Below are 22,407 nucleotides of genomic sequence, written 5' to 3' on the forward strand. Positions count from 1 at the left end.
TTTTGCGATATTGCTGTTGCACTGGATCTTATGGTTTAAGTGCGAGGAACATGATATTTAATAAAGAAAGGTAACACGCAAAATGTTAAAAAACGCCCCTTTGGACGTAATTTAAAATCTGAAACATTTCAGATTTTTTTTTTTAATTTGTTTAATTTCTTTTATACATCGTTTTAGATTTATTATAGTATTTGAATAGAGCTTGTGGTAATTCTTCAGATGATATAATTTTTGTGCACTCTGAGTTTTAAATTAAATGTTAATGCTGTTAAGTGAACGTAGCGCCGATCTGTCACTATGGTAAATAAATATAGTAAACTTAAAGAGTGCATTTATTCTGTTGTGGTTCATGCGCTTTCGACGAAGTAGATTTAATTCAAAATTCGGTAACTGTTAACTCAATATGTGTAAATGTAATGCAGGAAAAGTGCGTATAATTTAATAGTCCATATAAGGAAGTCATTTGGTGCACACATCAGATTTTTTTCTGTAAGTAATCTTTACATGTCATTTACACTTTCCGGCTTTTTGCACACTAATAAGAATTCATATCCCATATTAATAAAACCACAGACTGCAACAAGTACTAAAAACAATTGTGTTTATTGATACATGAAAAATATGATGATACTAAATGACCTGCATTAAGTAGTTTTTTCATCATTCAAATCAATGATGCCTATTTAATAATAAATATAAAAAACTCACTACAGACAACAACAGTCATAACACAAAAACAAACATCAGAACTGTTCTAAATATAAATACTGATGAGGTTCAAAATTTTTTGTGAAACTTGACAGTAATCATTTTAGTATAATAATCGGAGCAAATAGTCATTTCTGAGAACACTACACTTATAATACCTTTGTTGTTATAAGTGCTAGGGAGATAAATAAAGTCTCGAATACTGTAAAATTATAAAACCTTCGTCCAAGAAATCTGTCCATTAGAAAGCAGCGAAAGCGTTTGCCATTTCAACAAATCCGCGAATGCATATATGAAGAAAATGTAGCCCGAGTGGAACGTTAACGTTAGAATGAATTTATACGCTTGGAGTTTGCAAGGAAGGTAGTTAAAACTTCTTCTCAATCCTAGTCCATTATGGAATTTCAGAGATTAAAAGATAAATATCCATTCATTTCCACAGGATTGGCGAAAAGCTTTTGTATCTAAATTCAATCAAAAAGATAAAATTCCTCAGTCCTTTGAAGATACGGTGGGTAGAGAAAGAATGAATAATAAATTTGAACAAGGTGTTTAAGCCTCTCAGCAGACTTCGTTGAGATCATTCTGATCCTTTATTTCTTTCTTCTGGTTGTTGTTTTTCACGTTGACTGATTTGGGAATCCAGACTTCGTTAAGGCGATTGAAAAGTTGAAGAGGGGGATCGTACCAGTTGAGATAATAATGATCCCTGGCAACTCCTGGTTCCTTCAAAGACAGGTCAGCCAACTTCTGAGCCTCAACGATCCATTGGGATTCACTTGGTCGCCCACCAAAGCTCCTAGAAATGTAAGAATAAATTATCAATGCATGAAGAGATGTTTCTTAGTAAACGATTATTTCCAATATATGCGTCTCTCTTCTAGATAATTTATGTCACAATCATTAACACATTTGAGGACTGAAACAGAGTAGATTTAAGTTTTCATTAAATAAAAGAAACTGGAAGTATCAGTTGATGTAAAAATATTAAATATACCTTTACAAATCTTTATCGCAGGCTTTGATTGGGCCTCAAAACCACACATAGTACGTTGACCGTAATGTAACATAGATTTAAGATTCTACCGTTTAAAATCTCTAAAACGGTTTATTGTATCTACAATTTGCTTAACAGAGTAAACTTATAAAATTCTAAACGTGAAGGAATATTAGAATGTTTGCTGTGAATTTATGCGAACCTTGTAGGGACATTAGGTATTTTGGAAGCAGGAGTGGTGAAAAACTAAGCAACGCCTTCGCCGGGAATCGAACCATGGACCTCTGGAATACGCGCCCAACTTGCAGACCACCACACTACGAAGGTATTCTAAGAAGGCGGGAGAAATACCTTACACACTCCCCCTTTAAAAGGGCGACTGGAGTTTTAGGGGACCCAATCGCCAAATCCTGGGTGTTTAGAATCATCATCCACCACCCTTTTAGTTCGGACGCTACTGTAGAGACATTAGGTATTTTTGAAGCAGGAGTGAGGAAAATTGAGCAACGCCTTCGCCGACAATCGAATCACGGACCTCTGGAATACGCGCACAGCGTGCAGACCACTACACCACGAAGGCACGCTAAGAAGGCGGGAGAAATACCTTATAACCTAAACACTGAAACTAAATATTTCGACAGTTATTTGAGATTTCATAGCTTCGGAACTTCATTCTGGCTGACTCTGACGAATATATAAAGTCATTTTGAAGTATTTAATGATACAGAGGAATGTAAAATAAAATAAAGTGGATTTGAAATAAAGTGGAGTTTAAAACTGCATAGTTCGGAAACTCAGGTAAACCTGCCTGAAAATTTATTCGTTGTTACAGATGAACGATATTTCCTTAATTTTAAAGTCATCAATCAAACATTGTGACTGCCTTATGGCATCTCCGTATAAAACGAAAGCCATTGTTTTTCCTAATGAAACAAATATTGAACATTTTGAAATCGCGTACAGTTTCATAACATCTTAGTTAAACAAACAACTAAATGCATGAAAATAAATTAAGTAACTGTGGTTTAATTTACTGAAAATAATACATAGACTCTAATAAATCTACGTACTCAGTCAAATATTTTCTGCTCTAAAACCTAATTCCCTAAAAAGCAAATATAGATAAAATAGTTCTTACAAAGAGAATATGTAAATTGATCAAAGAAGGTTGAAACGTATTAAATTGGATTTTTCAACAAGAAAATAAAAATCATTTATATAATAATTTTAAAACGAAAAGCATTCGAGGTTCTGTTTATAATGCATATTTCTAATGTTTAAACCAATATTATTTAAATATATTATTTATTCGATCAGACAGGCTCAAAACACGTAAAAAAATTTTAATATTATTATTTATTGCGGCATCTTATATATTGAATAACCAAGGGTAAAGTATCTTGTTTAATTTTGAATTGCTAAAACCAATTGCAGAAATTTTCTTTGTTTACAGTCTTCAAGTTGTCATTCTAATAAATCATACTTAATCTTTCTGTTTTATGTAAAAAATAAAAATATAATCTTTGTGTGTATTACAATTGGTATCATATTTTGTATAGCTACAATAATATGTTAATTTAAAAGGATATATTTTCTCAACTATCATTACAAGGGAATACTTAAAAAATTAAATTTTTGTTTGATGATTTGAATGCATTAATAATTTTTTTCTAATACTGATGGATATAGATACGCAAGAATGAGATTGAGCTTAATTCGTCTATTTTTTGTTGAAATGTTCTTCTTAATAGTAGTGACTAATGTTTACTTTTAATTTAAAAATTTTCAAAGTTTTAATCAGAAATCCAAAGTTTAAATTAAATTTTGAATCACTTTTCGCAAATATAATTATTTATTACTTGAAATAATTAAAACTTTTAACATGCTAATTTTTATGCTATGTGTGCTCACTCCTGTTTATTTTAAAAAATAATAATTAAAAACAATTTACTAAAAACCGGAAGATGACTTAATGTTCTTTCCCTTTTGTTTCAAAATTTTTTGGGAGTTAATACTAATGGTACAGATGGAAAATTATGTTTTGTACTAGAATTTAACTATCCACCGAAATAATTCGAAGTTGTGTGACTGTGAAAAATGGCTTTCTGTTTTCCAGGATTAGAAGTTCGGAATGAGAATTGTATAATAATACCCGTTTATGATATTTTCTGCTGTATGGAGGATACTCTAAGTCAAATGATATTTAGCAAGTTAGTGTTGTATTTAGATGTTATTGCATCGAAGATAGCCTGAAAATGGTTTGACTCCTTCCGGGGTGCATAGTTCTCCAACGACTCTCTCTGCGCTTCAGTTACCCACCCACTGTAATGAGGATCATTTGAAACACATTATAAGGTTGTTGTTGTAGGGGTTACCCCCCCTCCCACCTCCCGAGGCGAAACAAGTTCAGCCATCAGGCCAACACATTATAAGGTATTTTCTTCCATTTTTCTGCATGCCTTCTTGGCGCAGCAGTAACTCACTCGGAGCGTATTTGAGAAGTTCAGATTCGACTCGCGGCGAGGGAATTGGCATTTTTCACTTCTTCTGCTTCAAAATAACCTAATTACTCTACAAAATAACATCTTGTCGTGCCTCATACCTTGCCATATCATATAAATCCTTGTCGTACTGGAACGAATTGCTACAGGAGATGAGACTGCACCACTATGTCACAAACTTTTCGAATAGCTTATGCCTCCTGAGTTGTCCACGGTGAACAAAAAATACATATGCAAAGGCAGAAACTTCAAATATGACTTAGTCAGCAGAAAATTACTCTGAGCAGGAAATTTCCGAAGCTTGTCTCTTTTGATAAGAGACGTCTATAATAGTATAACTTCAATCCACACCATCCATATTTTGTTCAAGACCGCACAGAATGAAAGCAATCACCAATCTCTTCTTCACCAATAATATACGAGAACTTTCATGTCAACAGATTTTGCTTTGGCTAGTTCAAAGTTTAACTGGTATTTGCGACCAGGTTCACAACACAGTAACCGCTTCCACTAACCTTGTATCAGTCGAGCGGCAGGTAGAATAGATTCAACAAGTTGTAACCCATCAAGCAACATCTTGGTACCAGCAAAGAGCAACGACGTTGATTCATATGAAGGGATTACCTCACTGTTACTCAGATAAAACTGGTCTATGTATAGACATTATTTTGTACTGAGACCGAACTTCAGTTATTTAGATTTTTTTCCGAAAAACACTGTAAGAGTCCGATACCTAAAACACTAGAAATTTCATATGGAGATTTTAATCTTTTCTGAAAGTAGTTCTCTTAAGGGGACTCATACACCTTAAAACCCATAAGATGTTCGAATAGGTGACTGTTGCAAGAATTGGGATAACTTATTTATTTTAAAAGCAATTACTACCAATGTTTTACAGCTGACTATATAATATGGCTGCTTTTTGAAATAGTAATCAGAAAGTTTGTGTTGCCACAAATATTTTTATAATTTAATCCGCTTTGTGACAACATTTTTCGTCATGTTTCCAACTTGCGCGCACAGTTTAAAACATTCTGTTTCAGAATTTAATTCCATATTTAATATATAGCTTTTATAACATTTAGAAACTACTGTGAACCTAAAATTCTAAAAATTTCGTGTTCAATTTTTATTTTATTTTGAGTTGAGTTTATAAAATGTATTTTATTAACAAAATTTGTAATGTTTTCGTCCATAAAATTTTTCTGTATTAAAATATTTATCAGATTGTTGGTTCATTTCGAAAATAGTGCCCATATAAAGAATTCCATCCAATTTTAAGTATGTACCATTAGCCATTTTTAAAATATCATGCGCGTAAGGTGGAAACATGCCGAAATATTTTGTCACAAAGCGGATTAAATTACAAAACTATTTGTGGCAACACAAACTTTCTGGTTACTAGTTTCTAAAGCAGCTATATTATGTAGTCAGCTGTAAAAGGTTGGAAGTAATTGCTTTTAAAATAAATAAAATATCCCAATTCTTGCAATAGTCACATATTCGAAGATCATGAGGGGTTTAAGGTGTAAAGGAGTCCCCTTAAAATGATGATCTTAAGTACAAATGATATTTCTTTCAATGCATTATAATCCCCTTTTTGAAATATTTGTTTAAGCGATGTCACTAGAAGGTTTGTAGTGACATTTGTTTGACCCTTATTTTGCATAACAAATGTATTTTGAATTCGATACCTTTACTGAACTTCTCAACTTTCCCTCACATTCTCTCGCCAGGTTGTAAATTTAAAGTTAAGTGAAGTGCGTATTTAAACTGGTGAATCTCTGAGTTTAATCAGAGCGTGTTTTGGCTAGCCAGTGCACGTTTCGTTGTTGTTCCGCTCTGTTAGCCTCTTTGCTTTTCGGATTATCATCCCGCCTGTTAGGTTTTTGTGAGTCAACCTACTAGGCTTAACTTACGTACTATCCAGCATTAATTATTTTAGATTTTTGACTTGAATTATATTCTACGTTTTTAGTTTCACCGTGACGGTGCCATTGTAACGCACGAAGATCGTGCCTTTCTGTCAACTATTTGAATTTAAGGGGACTCATACACCTTAAAACCCATAAGATGTTCAAATAGATGACTGTTGCAAGAATTGGGATAACTTATTTATTTTAAAAGCAATTACTACCAACATTTTACAGCTGGCTACATAACATAGCTGCTTTCTGAAATAGTCATCAGAAAGTTTGTGTTGCCACAAATATTTTTATAATTGAATCCGCTTTGTGACAACATTTTTCGTCCTGTTTCCAACTTGCGCGCACAGTTTAAAACATTCTGTTTCATAATTTAATTCCATATTTAATATATAGCTTTTATAACATTTGGAAACTACTGTGAACCTAAAATTCTAAAAATTTCATGTTAAATTTTTATTTTATTTTGAGTTGAGTTTATAAAATGTAATTTATTAAAAAAATTTGTAATGTTTTCGTCCATAAAATTCTTCCATATTAAAATATTCATCAGATTGTTGGTTCAGTTAGAAAATAGTGCCCATATAAAGAATTCCATCCAATTTCAAATATGTACCATTAGTCATTTTTAAAATATCATGCGCGCAAGGTGGAAACGTGGCGAAATATTTTGTCACAAAGAGGATTAAATTACAAAAATATTTGTGGAAACACAAACTTTCTGGTTATCAATTTCCAAAGCAGCTATATTATGTAGTCAGCTGTAAAAAGTTGGAAGTATTTGCTTTTAAAATAAATAAAATATCCCAATTCTTGCAACAGTCACCTATTCGAAGATCATGAGGGGTTTAAGGTGTATGAGTCCCCTTAATAAAGGGTTACTTGCACCTTTCTTCTGTGCTGGTTTTATTCACGTCTGTGCGAGAATTCGCCGGGTTCATTGTAGAATCTAATTTAGTTATTTGGAAAAAGAAATAACGACAATATAGGTTAACTGAATTTAAATTCAAAAGAAATGGAAAATCAAATATATATATGGAGAACAAAACGTAGCATATTATTCGTCATTCCGATGCTAAAAATATAAATAATATAACACAAGTACCTGACAACATATCTCTTAGGTGGTTCTCTCTCAAAAAACAGATCCACATCAGTGGGAATAGGGAAAAGGTCATTGTAGAGAGCGCTTGGAATCAGCAAAGACATAGTGTAAGTCGGTTCGCATACTGAGTCCTCTCTGCATGGTACTACCTTCGTCCTTGTTGGTGTTGTGCTGTTAATAAATGCACCTATAAAATAAAGGTAAGCACATTCATCAGCTGAATCCATGACCATTGCTAAATGTATATTTTACAGAAAGATAAAAGTATTTAATTTTCTTCATCAAGATGGTTTCAAATTATATTTATCAGAAATAATATTAAGCAATATTTTTACTTCTTGTAAAGAGGTAACTTGCTGTTTTACCTTTGAGATTGTCACCTTGAATGTACCGGAATAGTTTCTTGTAGAGATTGATTTGTGCTCTGGATAAGGAAGGTCCAGTCTCTCGTGCGCTCACCCAGACTGTAGCTGGGTATTGGCGTTCTTCATATTCCTGTTAGAAGATAATAAAAATTGCCGTACATCCGTAACATAAAAATTCAGGTGTAAAACGATTCTGCATAGCAAAGCATGCAAAATACAATAAAAAGGTAAATTCAGAATGTAGCATTGAAATGCTAATAACTGAGGAAAAGGAAATATACATTCCTTCTGCGAGAACTGAGAAAAGAACATATATAGATCTCAGTGACAATAACAGAACGTTAATTTATGCTATACGCAATACAATAATGTTTATTTAAATCTCAAAGTGTTTTAAAAAAACATACATTCCTTATGAATTTCTCCCGGCAACCCCATCCTTAAAAAAAATTAAAACAGACTTAAAAAAAAATCTGAAATGTTTTAGATTTTGAATTACGTCCAAAGGGGCGTTTTTGTAACGTTTTGTGCGTTACCTTTTATTATTAAATATCGTGTTCTTTGCACTTAAATCATAAAATTCAGTTCAACAGCAATATCGCAAAATAATTTTAAAATGAGCCTATCTTTAGAATTTCCGATACACAGTTCAGAGCGCTAGAGATAAAAAGTTTTTCTTTCCCCGTAGAGTGTTGCCATTGCTCTCTTTAAAAAAGTTGAGTTTCTTAATCAAATATTCGTTAAATTTTTACAAATGAATGAAATTGATAATAAAACAAATTCCAAATTTCGAATTTGGGCTTCCAGATGCCCATATTCGTAGAAGGATTACGTTATTTAAAATTCGATGGCTCTATGTACCGTTCTTTTATCACAATGCGAGAAACATAAATACATTTATGCAGGTTCTTCATTACTTAAATTTCTTCAAATATAATGCAGAACTCTAACATTTCGTGGCAACAATTTGAAAAGTGATACGCCGTTTATAGTGATTCGACTCAAAATCGTAAAACGAAAACAATAGTCCTTCAAGGACAAAGTCTCTTTGGACTAATAATAATAAAAAGGCACACAATACAATAAATGTAACAAACAGTATGTGTTATCAATTTTTAAATGAGCAAAAAAGGTAGACTTAAATGAGATTATTGATTTCACAAAAATGAAGTTCGTTATTAAAAATTTTAGTGTTCTAAACAAACTGTATTTTTTTACTAGTAGAAAACGTAAACGTGTGATCTCTTTTTAACTTTATAAATATAATATACAACAATATACTTGTAATCGCTACTTGTTAAGTTTTTGGAGTGACAGCTGAAGTATATGCAGCAACCAGACAGGAGAAGGGTTAGAAGAACCCTTTATTAAAACTCTTTAAAATTCACAATGCGTCGATTTAACGCTAACAAACTACTCCTCGCTCAGGCAGTAACTCAACTAACAAGTACTAAACTAAAAACTCAAAGATATTAACAAAACAGTAGAATTTCTCCCAGGGAGCAGATAATCCTGTTACGTAAAACCGAGTCGAAGTCTAGTGGCAGCAAAGTAATAGCTGTTAAGCCACTCTAACCAGCAGTAAATTCAGAACCAAAAGCTCACGCTACAAAGGTACTGCGCTTGGCCACTCTCTCTCTCTTTCCCTTCTAGAACTCAGTATTTAAACCTTTTGTCCTAAAGCAGGTTTGGGCAGACATTTTCGGTCGCGGGCCAAAAATAGGAAAAAAAAAAGTTTGGAAGGCCAAGATAAATTTTTCTAAAATTTTAAAAACAATATATAAGTATTACAATTTAAATATGTTAATGAGACGAATGAAATTGCGATTTCATTTTTAAAAATTCCTTATATTGAGGTTCGAAGTGAGATATACTGATTCGAAGGAACAAGGCTTAAATGCTCATCTGCTAGTAGTCTTCTGAAATAATTCTTTCTAAGGTTTAGCTTGTTCCCATATATAAGATGAAGCAAACATAGCACTGATTTTCTGGGCGTGAGATATTAAATTTGGGAAACTTCTTTTTGATTATGATTTGTAAAACTCTAACTTTGGCATATTTAGAAACAACTGATTGAGAAGATTGTTCGATTGCAACTCAATTAATTCAAACTGCAAATCTGACTTAATTGCTTCACATACATTGAAAGGCATGGTAAAAATATCCAGTTCTGTTTGAATGGCACTGAAATCTTGAAATCTTCGTTCGAAATCAAAATGCAGTTTTTTCAAGCCACCTTCATAATTCTTAAGCTTCTCTTCATATACTGAGGGTATTGAATTTAACCTCGGGAAATGAGACAAGTCATTCTTAACTAGCTGCCTAGCAAACTGATTAAGTTTTATTAAGTTTTTTCTAAGATGTCTAATTCACCTATATTGGATTCCCATGTATCTGCTCCCTGAGAAAGAAATAAGGCCTGTTGGCGCCAATCTACAGCTATAAATAGCAAAAACGCTTTTAACACTTTATCGATTGAAAGTTGTCTGTGCTTGCTATTTCTGCGATTTAGGTTTTGTAGAACAAAAATAGAGAAAGTAAAAAGATCATCAGTCTTTTGAAAAAAGGAATAAAAAAATAATATTTAAACAAACTAGAAAAGAGGTGGATACATAATATATATTTTTTTTAATTTGCATCGGACGGGCAGATTCAAATCCTATCCGCGGGCCGGATAGAACCTTCCGGTGGGCTGCAGTTGGCCCCCAGGCATAGTTGACCCATCCTTGTCCTAAAGTTACAATGTGCATTCCTTCACGCGCGCTACCAAATTTAAATATTCTGGCATTGACAATTAGGAGAATAAACACTTGAAAGAAGGCATGAACTTATTAATCCCTACATGCTTAAGAAATTTAATTTTGTGTGAACGTTTTATAAAGAATTCTTGTATGGAAATTTAATAAACATTACATTAGAAATAGCGCTGTGTGAGCAATTCAAAAAACATATCAAATTTTCTGGTTCAAGTGAAAGCATAGCTCATCTGGATAATTTGAAAAACCTGGATCATTAGAACTGCCTTTTTTCTGAAGACCAGTTACATATTCACTATAAAGCAAGCGAAGGAAGTTCAATTTTACTCAGTTAAGAGAGTAAAACAATTTTGTTTTTTTAAATAAAATATTGTTACTTCGATAAAACTGAAAATGATGAGATTATATTTTACTTGAGAGACTTCAAGAGCCTTACTTCATGAGATTATATTTTACTTGTTTAGGAATATAATCTGTACCAATTTAAAATAAAATAAAGCAACGGAATTTATTATTATTTACACAAGCCTTAAACCTAAACACAAAACAGAAACAAACCTTATCTCCTTAGTAGAAAAAACAAATATAACGTTACTGAGAAGTTTAATCTAATTTTCGGAAGCATTTGTTACGACGAAACGTTTTTTAAATGCTTAAATGTGACGTATTTACGATATGTTTCGATGTAGGTTCTGAGTATTTCACATAAAATGAATATTTTAGCATGTTTATTATCTTTGATAACTTATTTTTTAATATAAGCCAATAAAATGTCATACACAATTATCTAAATTAATTTAAGTTTCTTAAAAGCCTTAATATTTTTGTATTTTTGTATTATTGCTTTAAAGCCTTAATATTATGTTTGCTTTCTTAATATTTTTGTATTATTAAAATCAAAGAAACATATAAAAATATATACAAACATTACATGAACCATAATTTTTATTTTAAACAGAATGAAACGAAGGACGATCTTTTCAAATAATTGCAGTTCTATATAAGCTAAAATTAATTTTTACTTCCTTGTACGAAGAAAAAGGAAGTATTGTAATCGCGAAAAGTTTCAGGCAGCATATTTCAACGAGAATAACCATTTTCACCGCTATCGAATGCAATTTAACGATGTTTTTGCGTGATATCTGTACATAAGGACAGAATAAAAGCCTCGTTTCCTCCAAAAAAATTATAAAACTGCTTTAAAATAAAATCTGAAGACAATTTTTAATGGCGTCTGTACGAACGTATGTACGTACGTACGTATCACGCATAACTCGAAAACGATTAGCCGCAGAACGTTGAAATTTTGTATATAGGACTGCTATAACATGTAGATGTGCACCTCGTATTTTGGTTGCAATCGACCGCACCAAACGTATATAAATATATTTATATATATATCCACTCTGCTACCCGGCTCAGTGATCTCAGTTTCTTTACTCTTATATGTTTGTAATTTTTTTGCTTTAAAAATAATTGAATTATGTTGTTTTTATCTTCCAGTTAAGGTTTTTATGCCTTTAGTAAATCTGTGTGCAATATTTTTAGAATTATCAACAATTTTAAAGTTGTTTAAAGTGCCGCTAAACCTAATATTTTTTTTTTCTTTGATGGCGGCCATTGCTTGTTTACATTTGAAACAGCAGAGTAATGGATTTGTTGCCAATCTAGAGAAACGTAGCTTCGCAACAACAAAGATAACGCCTTCATTTATTATTGCGAATTAAATCATGCTTAATCCTTTCTGGAATTTTTTCGAGGAAATAAGTGTTTAAGATTTACTTCGTAATTTTTAATGCAGATATTATGAGTTTTTATGTATTTTTGCCTTGTCGCGAAGTGAGAACTGAATTAATTGAATGAGAAATACTCAATCGTCTGTGAAAAATTGTTTCTTTTCTGTTTTGTTTGCTTAATTTCTTTCATCCATCGTTCCAGCTTTATTATAGTATTTGAATAGAACATGTGGCAACGATAAGATAATTCTTCAAATGATATAAAGTTTGTGCATTCAGAGTGTCGTTATAGTAAACAAATATAGTGCATTTTAAAGAGTGCATTTATTCTATTGTGGTTTATGCGCTGTCGACGAAGTAGATTTAATTCAATCCAATCAATTTAAATGAAATTCAAGAAAAAAATGCGTGTAATTTAATATTCCGTACAAGGAAGTCATGTGGTGTACACATCAGATTTTTTTAATTTAGAAAAGATATGAAACTGGAAAATTATCGCTTCCGTTATAGTAGTAAATATGTAGTAATAAATGTAAATTATATTTTCATTTTCAATAAAAATATCAAGGATTTATTTTATAGCCAGACACAGAAGAAATTCTCAAAGTCTGCAACTACTAAGAATGGTTTAATACTCACAGGATTCCTAGTTATAACTTCATAATCAATGCATTCGACGCCTCTTCTCATACATCCCCAACACAATGCGATCTACAATAAAAGAAAATATATAATGACTGCAATTTTACTTATAGTTATACATGATAATGAATTAATTTAACTATTATGATGCCTCGCATAACGAATTCAATCCATTCCATGATGGTTTTTATTATGCAAGATGATGTTTCAGATCGGTTACTATGAGAATTTTTCAATCTATGCTAGCATTTGTTATGCGTGGCAGGCTGAATTCAGCGTTAAGAATATTACGTCCGAATATCCATATAGGTGCACCAGCGGCCGAGTGATAAAATCACTGAACACTGGTAGTTCGGGCCGGACTTCGAATCACGGCGAATGGGCCGGACAACTGGCCGCTTTCGTGACTTTTCCTGTGTGTAACATATATACGAAACAGTTACCCTTTAAAGCCGTTCACGAAGACACTCTTCGCATTAGGTAAATAGCCCTGGAATGCTTTGGTCAAACCCAACAAAATATCGATACAGTAACTATAATTATAACAAATACTAAAGAGTAAAAACATTTTACTGTACCTTTCACCAAGTATTTAATTATATACACTAAAAATAGTTAACATTAATTAACATTCTGTAAGATTCTCACTTGTGTAATTCTCAGTTACTGTAGAAAATGACGAATCTTAAGAACTAGTTAGCGAATAATCGCTTAAGTTCGTGTAACAAGAAGCAACAAGAAGGAAGGGTAACTAACCCTTAATTACTCCAATAAGATTTAACAAAACTCCGTCTTGGAGTGAGCCGACCAGCGGCCGAGCAGTAAAGTCGCTGAACACTGGTAGTTCGGTCCGTGGTTCGAATCCCGCGAACGGGCTGGCTGCATGGGTGTTTTCGTGGTTTTCCCCATGTGTAACGTGTATACGAGCCAGTTTCCCTTAGAAAGTCTTCCACGAAGGCATCCCTCCCCTTAGGCAGATAGCCCTAGTGTGCTTTGCCATAATTAAATACACCACACCACCGTCTTGGAGTGTACAATAAAAGGCGACACTTGGGCTTGAACTTAAGAGACTAAGAATTAAACTAAAACTAAGATTTAACTAAAGAAATATAGCCGAAGCTATCAAGATTCTAATCGAGTTGGCCCCTTAACTCTATTTGATTACGAAGCTTATCAAGGGCCTGAGTACGGCCGAGCGTAATAACAGCTTTGAGAGAGAGAGTAGCAGAAAGGCAGACGCGCGCAAATCAGAAACTCTGATTCTCTCTACTTCTGCAAGTAGACTTCGCGGTTTAAATACCGCTCCTCCTCATTAAGTATTTAGAATGATTCCAAAACTAGGTTCTGGCCGGAAGTAGTAAGTTGAAGTTAAGAATTGGACAGGAAAGGAACTTTAACTTAAAATTTAACTGTTAATAAAATTAACATAATCCTTACAACTCTAGACAGAAAAGAAGTACATTAGTTTAATGTACAAAATCAGGTAAAATTAAATTTTAGATTTACTTTAATCCTATTATTTATTTTATTTTATTTTTATGTATACATTTTTTTTTATTTATTTATTTATTTTTTATTATTATTATTATTTCGAATAAATACTCACCTATATTCTTTCTCAAGTAGCAAAATCATTCTGCTCACATTTACAAGAAAAGATAAGTAGATATATAACTATAATTATTGCACATTACAATGTTAGGGTGAAACACCGAAATCTGGAGAATGTCGACTTTCACCGGTGAATGTCAACATTCACATAGTCGCTTGGTGTATGTCCGAAATATTTTCCAAATATTCTTATTTCTGACTTACATCTGTGAATGTCGACATTCACCATGTACTAATGGTGAATGTTGAACATATAAGAATATTATATTTCCTTCTCCGTAATCCATTCGCGAAAAAACGCACTTGAGACTCAGAATAAGAACTTAAGAATATAAGAACTTAAAACACATAGTATATTCAAAATGAGAAAGGAAAATAATAGAAGTTATAAACTTACCAAATTATGTGATTCAAATCTTATTTATTGCAACAACTTAAACTATTATGACACTTTGAATTGCACAAGAGGCCCTTGCTTTTACAACTGCATTTATTTGTGGAACACTTCCGTTTGGAATGGCAGCGTGTACATATACTCCTCTCTTTTCGACCTACACCAGAGCATATCTGTGATTGTCGACATACACCGGTGAGGGTCCGAATGTACAAGAATGTAAAGAAATATTCAATATTTCTCCGACGTACTTGGTGAATGTTGACATTCTCCGGTGAAAGTCGACATTCTCCAATTTCGGTCTTTCACGGTAACAACAATATATTCACGGTAACAACAATATATAATATATGTATATATATATATATATATATATATATATGCTGTTATATGTTCTCAAAACTCCTAATTGAACTTTAAGTATAAAATATTATATGTTACAGTTACACGAAATACTGAGTTTATTTTTTAAATTTTTAATTTCTGATTAATTAACTAAGTAAAAAAATGCTACAAAATATATTTTAAATATATTTTGTAGCATATATATTTGTATATATATATATATATATATATATATATTTACTAAATAATATTAATTAATTGATTATATTATCTCCAAAGTTTAATATAGTAGGATTATCTTAAAAGAGTGAATCCATACTAGTAAGTTATATTTTGAAAGATGTTTTGAAGTAACATGAAAGTAAAATGTTAAAAATTTTTAACGTGGACTGGAATTAAATCATGAATAACAAAATTTCAAGTGTAAAAGGAATAACTTAAAGGCAAGAATTAAATTAAATGCATGTAATTATTGTAATTGATCGGAAATTAGTTGACTTTTCAAGGGGAACAAACCAACTCCCGTTCAATGAACAATAATTAATAAATTAATACGAAATATATTATTCATTATTCTTGATTTGTTATTTTCCTTTTGGCTGATCTACCTCAGATACTTGAATGTATTATTCTGTTTATTTACATGTAGCATATTGTGGTTATAAATAAGTATTCATATACCTGGACTGTGGCAAATATTGTGATGATCCACGTCTTCATTTCTTCAATTCGCTCTTGCTTTCAGTCTGGAAGAAAAGTTAATAGTGAATAGCTAGCGAAAAAATACGCTTTTATAACAAGATTCCTGAACCATACATTAAATTTAAATTCTCTTTCCCTATACCGAACGGAAATGTTTGCATTCTAATTTTTTCAAGGTTTTCTGAAAACTAAAGCTGCGCGCACGAACACATAAAATGTCATTTCTGTCATCGTGCACTTTACCAGCCAACCGTAACGGATTCTGTGTGACGGTTTCCTGAGAACGGCATACCTCACTGAGAATTTATCTTTCTGTAAATCATACTTCAGTCTAACAAACAGACTGAACGACAAACTTGTTTTTACAACATATGAAAGTGATCTAGTAATGTGAAGTCTCCTCGTCGTTTACACAACGCGTTAGAAACGTCTGTAGTTAGTCGTCTGCATTACATTACCAGAGCATTCATCATTCGCGCGACTTGGCAAATATTGCTGTTTTACGCGACATAAGATATTTTAGTGTGGTGTTGTCATTTAATATAGCATAAGATGTTTAATTAATCTTTGAAATTAAAATTAAATATGCTTAACAAACTGGGTAATCTAAATAAAAGATACTCATTTATTAAATTTTTATTCATCCTTACAGTTAATGCAAATCATAATGAATCAAACTCACGTAATTTATAATACACGTAACAGGTAACTTCTATAAACACTTACACCATCGTTCTAATGAATAACAGATGATTATAACTCCTTATATTACGTCCTTCAGCAAAGACAATACTTACGATCTAACAACGAGCTTTGTAATACATTTTATAATTTAATATTCCACAGTACCTTATATTTGTAGATGTATTACTAATAGGAAATGCTTTAAGATCTTTAAACAATGCAGATGATTTCTATCGTGATTGGAAAGAACGGCAATAAAATGCTAGTTTGAAATTACAGTTGACATTAATTTTAAGTTGAATGAATATATCTTGTTAAAATAAAAGAAATGCGAATTTTTGATTTAGCTCGCTTTTCTCTTATTTTATAACTACCAAATCTAAAAATAAGTAAATAAATAAAAACTTTAAAAAAATTAAAACCATATCAATATGCAAACAAAGTCAATCTTATAAAGTCTATTATAAATTAATCGATTTTCAGAATTTCATAACTAAACGTGTAAGAGGATGTGTAGAAAAAAAATTGTATTTTTCCTGAGAAATATAAGAAAATCTAAAAACTCTGCTAAAGTAAATAATACAATAAATGATATATAAAATCAAATTTCAAAAATATAAACTCTTTGAAACAAAATCTAGTAGATTAAAAAGTTGATACAAAATTTAATTTTCAGATCTAAGTGAAATTTAATAATTTACAATTTAGCTGAGTAATGGCAATCAAAAAGTAAATTTTAAAATTATACATTTAATTCGCTTTTTCACTACAAAAATAAATACAAATATTCTTCAATATTTTCACAAAAGTATCGTCTATTATCATCAAACTGTTATGCTAATCCTAACTTTTATTTCAATCAAAACCAGCTTCTATACAAATATTCGGTACTTTTCCGTTATGCACCTGCTACGCATTCTGGTGGAGGTTTTAATTATAAACGATTTCTAATTATTAGAAAAGTTTACAGAGGCACAAACACACACACCATGATAGCCCAGATGGCACTGTCGTTGAGACTTGGTGTGTGTTTGGCTTCGCTTTTTCAGGCATCAAAATGCGTGGCAGGTGCAAAACGGCAAAGTACCAAATATTCTTAATCAGTATCTAATAGTAATATTCCGAACTAACTAATTCCTGTAATTCCACTCTATACTCGGTTGAAGTTCTAGCTGGGCTATTCAGGTATTCTACAAAGACAAATAAAATTTATGCAGGCAGATCCAACTTACAAAAAATACGTATATTTGTTCTGCATTTCTAACTGAGTCGAAGTAAAATAGTAATACTTAAAGGGCGTTAAAATAGTAATACTTAAGGGGACTCATACACCTTGAAACCCATAAGATGTTCGAATAGGTGATTGTTGCAAGAATTGGGATAACTTATTTATTTTAAAAGCAATTACTACCAACTTTTTACAGCTGACTACATAATATAGCTGCTTTCTGAAACAGTAATAAGAAAGTTTATGTTGCCACAAATATTTTTATAATTTAATCCGCTTTTTGACAACACTTTTCGTCATGTTTCCAACTTGCGCGCACAGTTTAAAACATTCTGTTTCATAGTTTAATTCCATATTTAATATGTAGCTTTTATAACATTTGGAAACTACTGTGAACCTAAAATTCTAAAAATTCCATGTTAAATTTATATTTTATTTTGAGTTGAGTTTATAAAATGTATTTTATTAAACAAATTTGTAATGTTTTCGTCCATAAAATTTTTCATTATTAAACTATTCATCAAATTGTTGGTTCAGTTAGAAAATAGTGCCCATATAAAGAATTCCATCGAATTTCAAGTATATACCATTAGCCATTTTTAAAATATCATGCGCACAATGTGGAAACATGGCGAAACATTTTGTCACAAAGAGGATTAAATTACAAAAATATTTGCGGCAACACAAACTTTCTGGTTACTAGTTTCCAAAGCAGCTATATTATGTAGTCAGCTGTAAAAAGTTAGGAAGTAATTACTTTTAAAATAAATAAAATATTCCAATTCTTGCAACAGTCACATATTCGAAGATCATGAGGGATTTAAGGTGTACGAGTCCCCTTAATGAAATTACATTCTTAATAGAATTGAATTTTATTAATTACAACTTAATAAAATTATTCCAGCAACTAATGTATGGAGCTTTTTAGCAAAATCATAGGGACTTCTAACCTAAACTCCATCAAAGTTTACTTTTACAGAAAAAATATAATGGCCAGATTACTACCGACAGCTTCATAAAACATGTTTTTAATTAACTTTTGTACAAAAAATCATTAAAGTTACATGGTTTAGTTAAATCTGTGGAAAAGAAAAAAAAACTATATCGGTCAAGGTCGGTCACACTTCATTAAAAATAAATCATGGAGCAATTAGAAATAATACATTTTAAACCAAAATCATTGGCGATAAATTTATTATATTGAATGCAATCAATCTTATATATACTAGTTCTTTACTATTAGTTTTATTATTAGTCAAAATTCTGTTAACTGTTATATCTCGGTATAATGCTTTGATGGGTACACACAGTTTTGTTTCAATTACATCTGATTAAACGAAATAATAACTAAAAGAAATATTTTTATTTTTAGTGCATTTAATTAAAACCAAGTAATCTGAAAACTTTGCACACGACGTTTAGTTTTTACATCGTCCAGAGAAGCGAAAAAGTAACAAATACCGGAAATCATTGTCTCTTAACATAAGAAATGCATTCTCTATATTTGATAGAGCAATTAAATACGTGACATCAGATGTCTGATCCATCTGATTATGCACGGCCGCATTTAACTAACTGGAATTCTCATTGGCAATTTTGATTTAACTATATATCTATATAGTTAGTAGCCTTGAAATCTGAAGATGATTGATCACTTTCAGAGAAATCGATAAATTACGTAAAAAATCATCCTGAAAAAATTTCTTTATTAGCCCAGAAGGGCCATTAATTTCGCTTTCGCATTTTGCGTAGATTCACTATAAACGGCGAATCACTTTTCAGATTGTTGCCACCAAATATTATAGCCCTGTGTTATAAGCCATCAAATTTTGAATAACATAATCCTCCACTGAATATGGGCTTCTGAAAGCCCTAATTTGGAATTTGAAATTTGTTTTATTATCGATTTCATGTTTTGTAATACTTTAACGAATTTTTGATTAACAAACTCAACGATTTCAAAGCAAGTAATGGCAACATTGTATGGAAAAATAACATTTTCGTCTCCAGCGCGCGAAACTGTGTATCGGAAATTCTAAAAATATGCTCATTTTAAAATTATTCTACGATATTGTTGTTGAATCGAAGTCTATGGTTTAAGTGCACAGAACATGATATTTAATAAATAAAGCTAACACACAAAACGTTAAAAAAGTCCTTTTGGGAATAATGTAAAATCTGAATGCTCTCAGATTTTTTTTTTTTATTTTTAAAATTTTTTTATCTCTAATGGTATGCCCAAATCGAAATTGTGCGATGATTATTTAGATTGTTCAAAAGAGCATAAGTTCCATCCAATTCTCTCCAAAACTCATTTTAAACGAAAATCGCCTACATTGAACTTTAGAAAAGATCACGGTGGAAGAATGCATTATCATAGCAAATACGTTATATGTGCAATTTTTCAAAACACTCCTTTCGGGGAAAAAAAAAAAAAATGGATTAAGAGTTAATATCAGAATTTCGTCTAAAGAGCCAAACAAAAAAATGAACCTGAACAAAACAGTGTAACAAGTCAAAACTCAAAAGTCATATTTAAATTCGGAATTTTCATCATTCTTCTGAAAACTGTTATAGTCAAAGTTTAAAGATATTTTAAAAATAAAAAAAATCTGAAAGGTTGTTTTATCACAATGCGAGAAATATACATACATTTATGCAGATTTTTCATTCTTAATTTCTTCAAATATAATGGAGAACTCTAACATTTGGTGGCAACAGTTTGAAAAGTGAAACGGACATTTATAATGATTCAACGCAAAATTGCAAAACGAAAACAATAGTCCTTCAGGGACAAAGCCCCTTTGGACTAAAAATAAAAATAAATTTTATGAAGTATGCATATTATTTTGGGTGCATTTTAAATAATTAAATGCATCTGTAAAATAGCATGTAACTAAGCATGGATACGAACACGTATATTACGCAATTTTATTTACAGATTCAACAGAATTCTAATAATGCTGACTCCAGTTTTATATTTTGTAACCGCATGTTAAAGATTGCATGTATTTCCTTTTCACGTGTATTATATTTTGCCCTTTCTATTTCGTGTACTGCTTTTTTTTTTTCTCTTAAAAGCCTTTTGACTGAAATATTTTAAGTCGCCGTCCGCTATTATGTATATATGCAATATTTTTTTAATTCCATTATTTTTAAGTGATTCTCTTAAACGCAAGTGGCATTATAATGCATTATTTAAATTTCGAATCGCTTAAAAAGGAAATGTTCTGTATATTTTCGCCAAAATGAAATATCATCTATTTAATCTTAAAAACCTTAATTATATTTCAATCGCTCCTTTTCCTTGAAAGTTGCGCTTTTAAAAATTTATGTATATTTTTAAATTATGAGCACAATAAAAAAGTATAATTTTAAAAAATTGTTTAAAAAATGTGCTAAAAATTATTTTAAAAAGTCTCATTGTAGAATTTATTATTATGATTATACAAATATATTTTTTATACCTGTATCATACCATAGTTTTAAAAATTTCTTTGTCTCTCCTTATACATCCAGTATAAAAATCTAGTTAGTTAGAGCAAATGTATATGAATACAAATTTAATTCTAGATAATTTGAAAAACAAAAATCTCACATTTGTTTCGCCTTTAAACCCATGACTAAACAAAAGTGTAGAATGAAAACAAATTGAATAGGATTGGATCTCATTGCAACTTTATTTTTATATAATACTCATCGCGCACGTTCATTCTTTCGGAAGTTAAAACAAAAATACATGTTTTGAATGTGTTTGCCCAAAAATATTTTGTCAGAAAACCTCACGGTTTTTAATTTGCAATTTTATTAGATGCAACCTTTTCCGTGGAGAGCATGATGTAAAAACATCGAATAATAAGCTAGAAAATGCATTTAGGTGGTCTCAAAAGGTAAAAGCAAATTATAATAATAAATAAAATTCATAGTTTTACCGTTGAGTAAACTCACATATTAAATATTTCAGCGTTATGAACTTCTTTATGCTGGCCCATTTACAACTTAAAACTTATTTATTCAAAATATTTTTTGAAATAATTAAACGATACGCTGAGCTGCAAAATTTTTTCCTTTCTACTTTTGTGCTTTTTATTATCTCCTTTCAAAAGATACAAAACTCGAAGGAATAACTACGGCGAATGAAATCGTAAGCGACGCACGCGAAAACAAAACCAAGACAAGTTAACTTACCAGCTGATCGACACGTGAGTAGAGAGACCTTGACACAGCGAAATGAAGATCATAGGTAGGATTACCTCTTCTATTTATAGCGATGGTCAAGAGCAGGGACGGCAGGTCACAACAAGACCGGTCCTCTATCTATATACCCGCACAGACAACCCAAATCTCTCTGACGCGTGTGTCTTCTTTTTTTGGGTGTCACGAGAGCGGGTCTTAAAGCTGCCTTCTTCCGGAAAGAAACAAGTTTTCCCTCCTCCTTCTTCTTCCCCGATGAATCCCGAAGAAAAAAATCATCCCGTGAACATTCTAGAGTGTCGGTCATTGAGATATCCCAAATGATTAACCGCTCGCTCGGAGAGAGGAGGCTCTTGATGGTGGAAAAGATATCAGAGTAAGCTTTTCATGGAAAGATGATTTATTTGCTCTTCCGTTATTTGTTTGGCATCTCTGCCCAATCCATTTAATATCATTTTCCCGTTACAGGGATAAGTTCTTACCGACACCTATTTAGCTTGGAATGCCAAATTTC

The 22,407-nt window shown here is 31.5% G+C and overlaps 1 protein-coding gene across 1 annotated transcript; it reads right to left on the reverse strand.

Moving 5' to 3' along the window:
- Positions 1-584: 584 nt before the first annotated feature.
- LOC118186241 (heme-binding protein 1-like) lies at positions 585-22,030 on the reverse strand. Its single transcript, XM_035356327.2, has 6 exons — positions 21,888-22,030; positions 15,767-15,831; positions 12,733-12,804; positions 7,602-7,731; positions 7,237-7,423; positions 585-1,507 (listed from the first exon to the last, which is right to left on the reverse strand). Exons 2-6 carry the CDS (start codon positions 15,803-15,805, stop codon positions 1,270-1,272), a joined length of 666 nt encoding a protein of 221 aa, XP_035212218.2. The 5' UTR covers positions 15,806-15,831; positions 21,888-22,030; the 3' UTR covers positions 585-1,269.
- Positions 22,031-22,407: the final 377 nt, after the last annotated feature.

The sequence above is a fragment of the Stegodyphus dumicola genome, chromosome 9 (genome assembly GCF_044657685.1).
Source record: "Stegodyphus dumicola isolate Sdum_Otavi_A_Nest chromosome 9, ASM4465768v1".
In the NCBI taxonomy this organism is placed as follows: Eukaryota; Metazoa; Arthropoda; class Arachnida; order Araneae; family Eresidae; genus Stegodyphus; species Stegodyphus dumicola.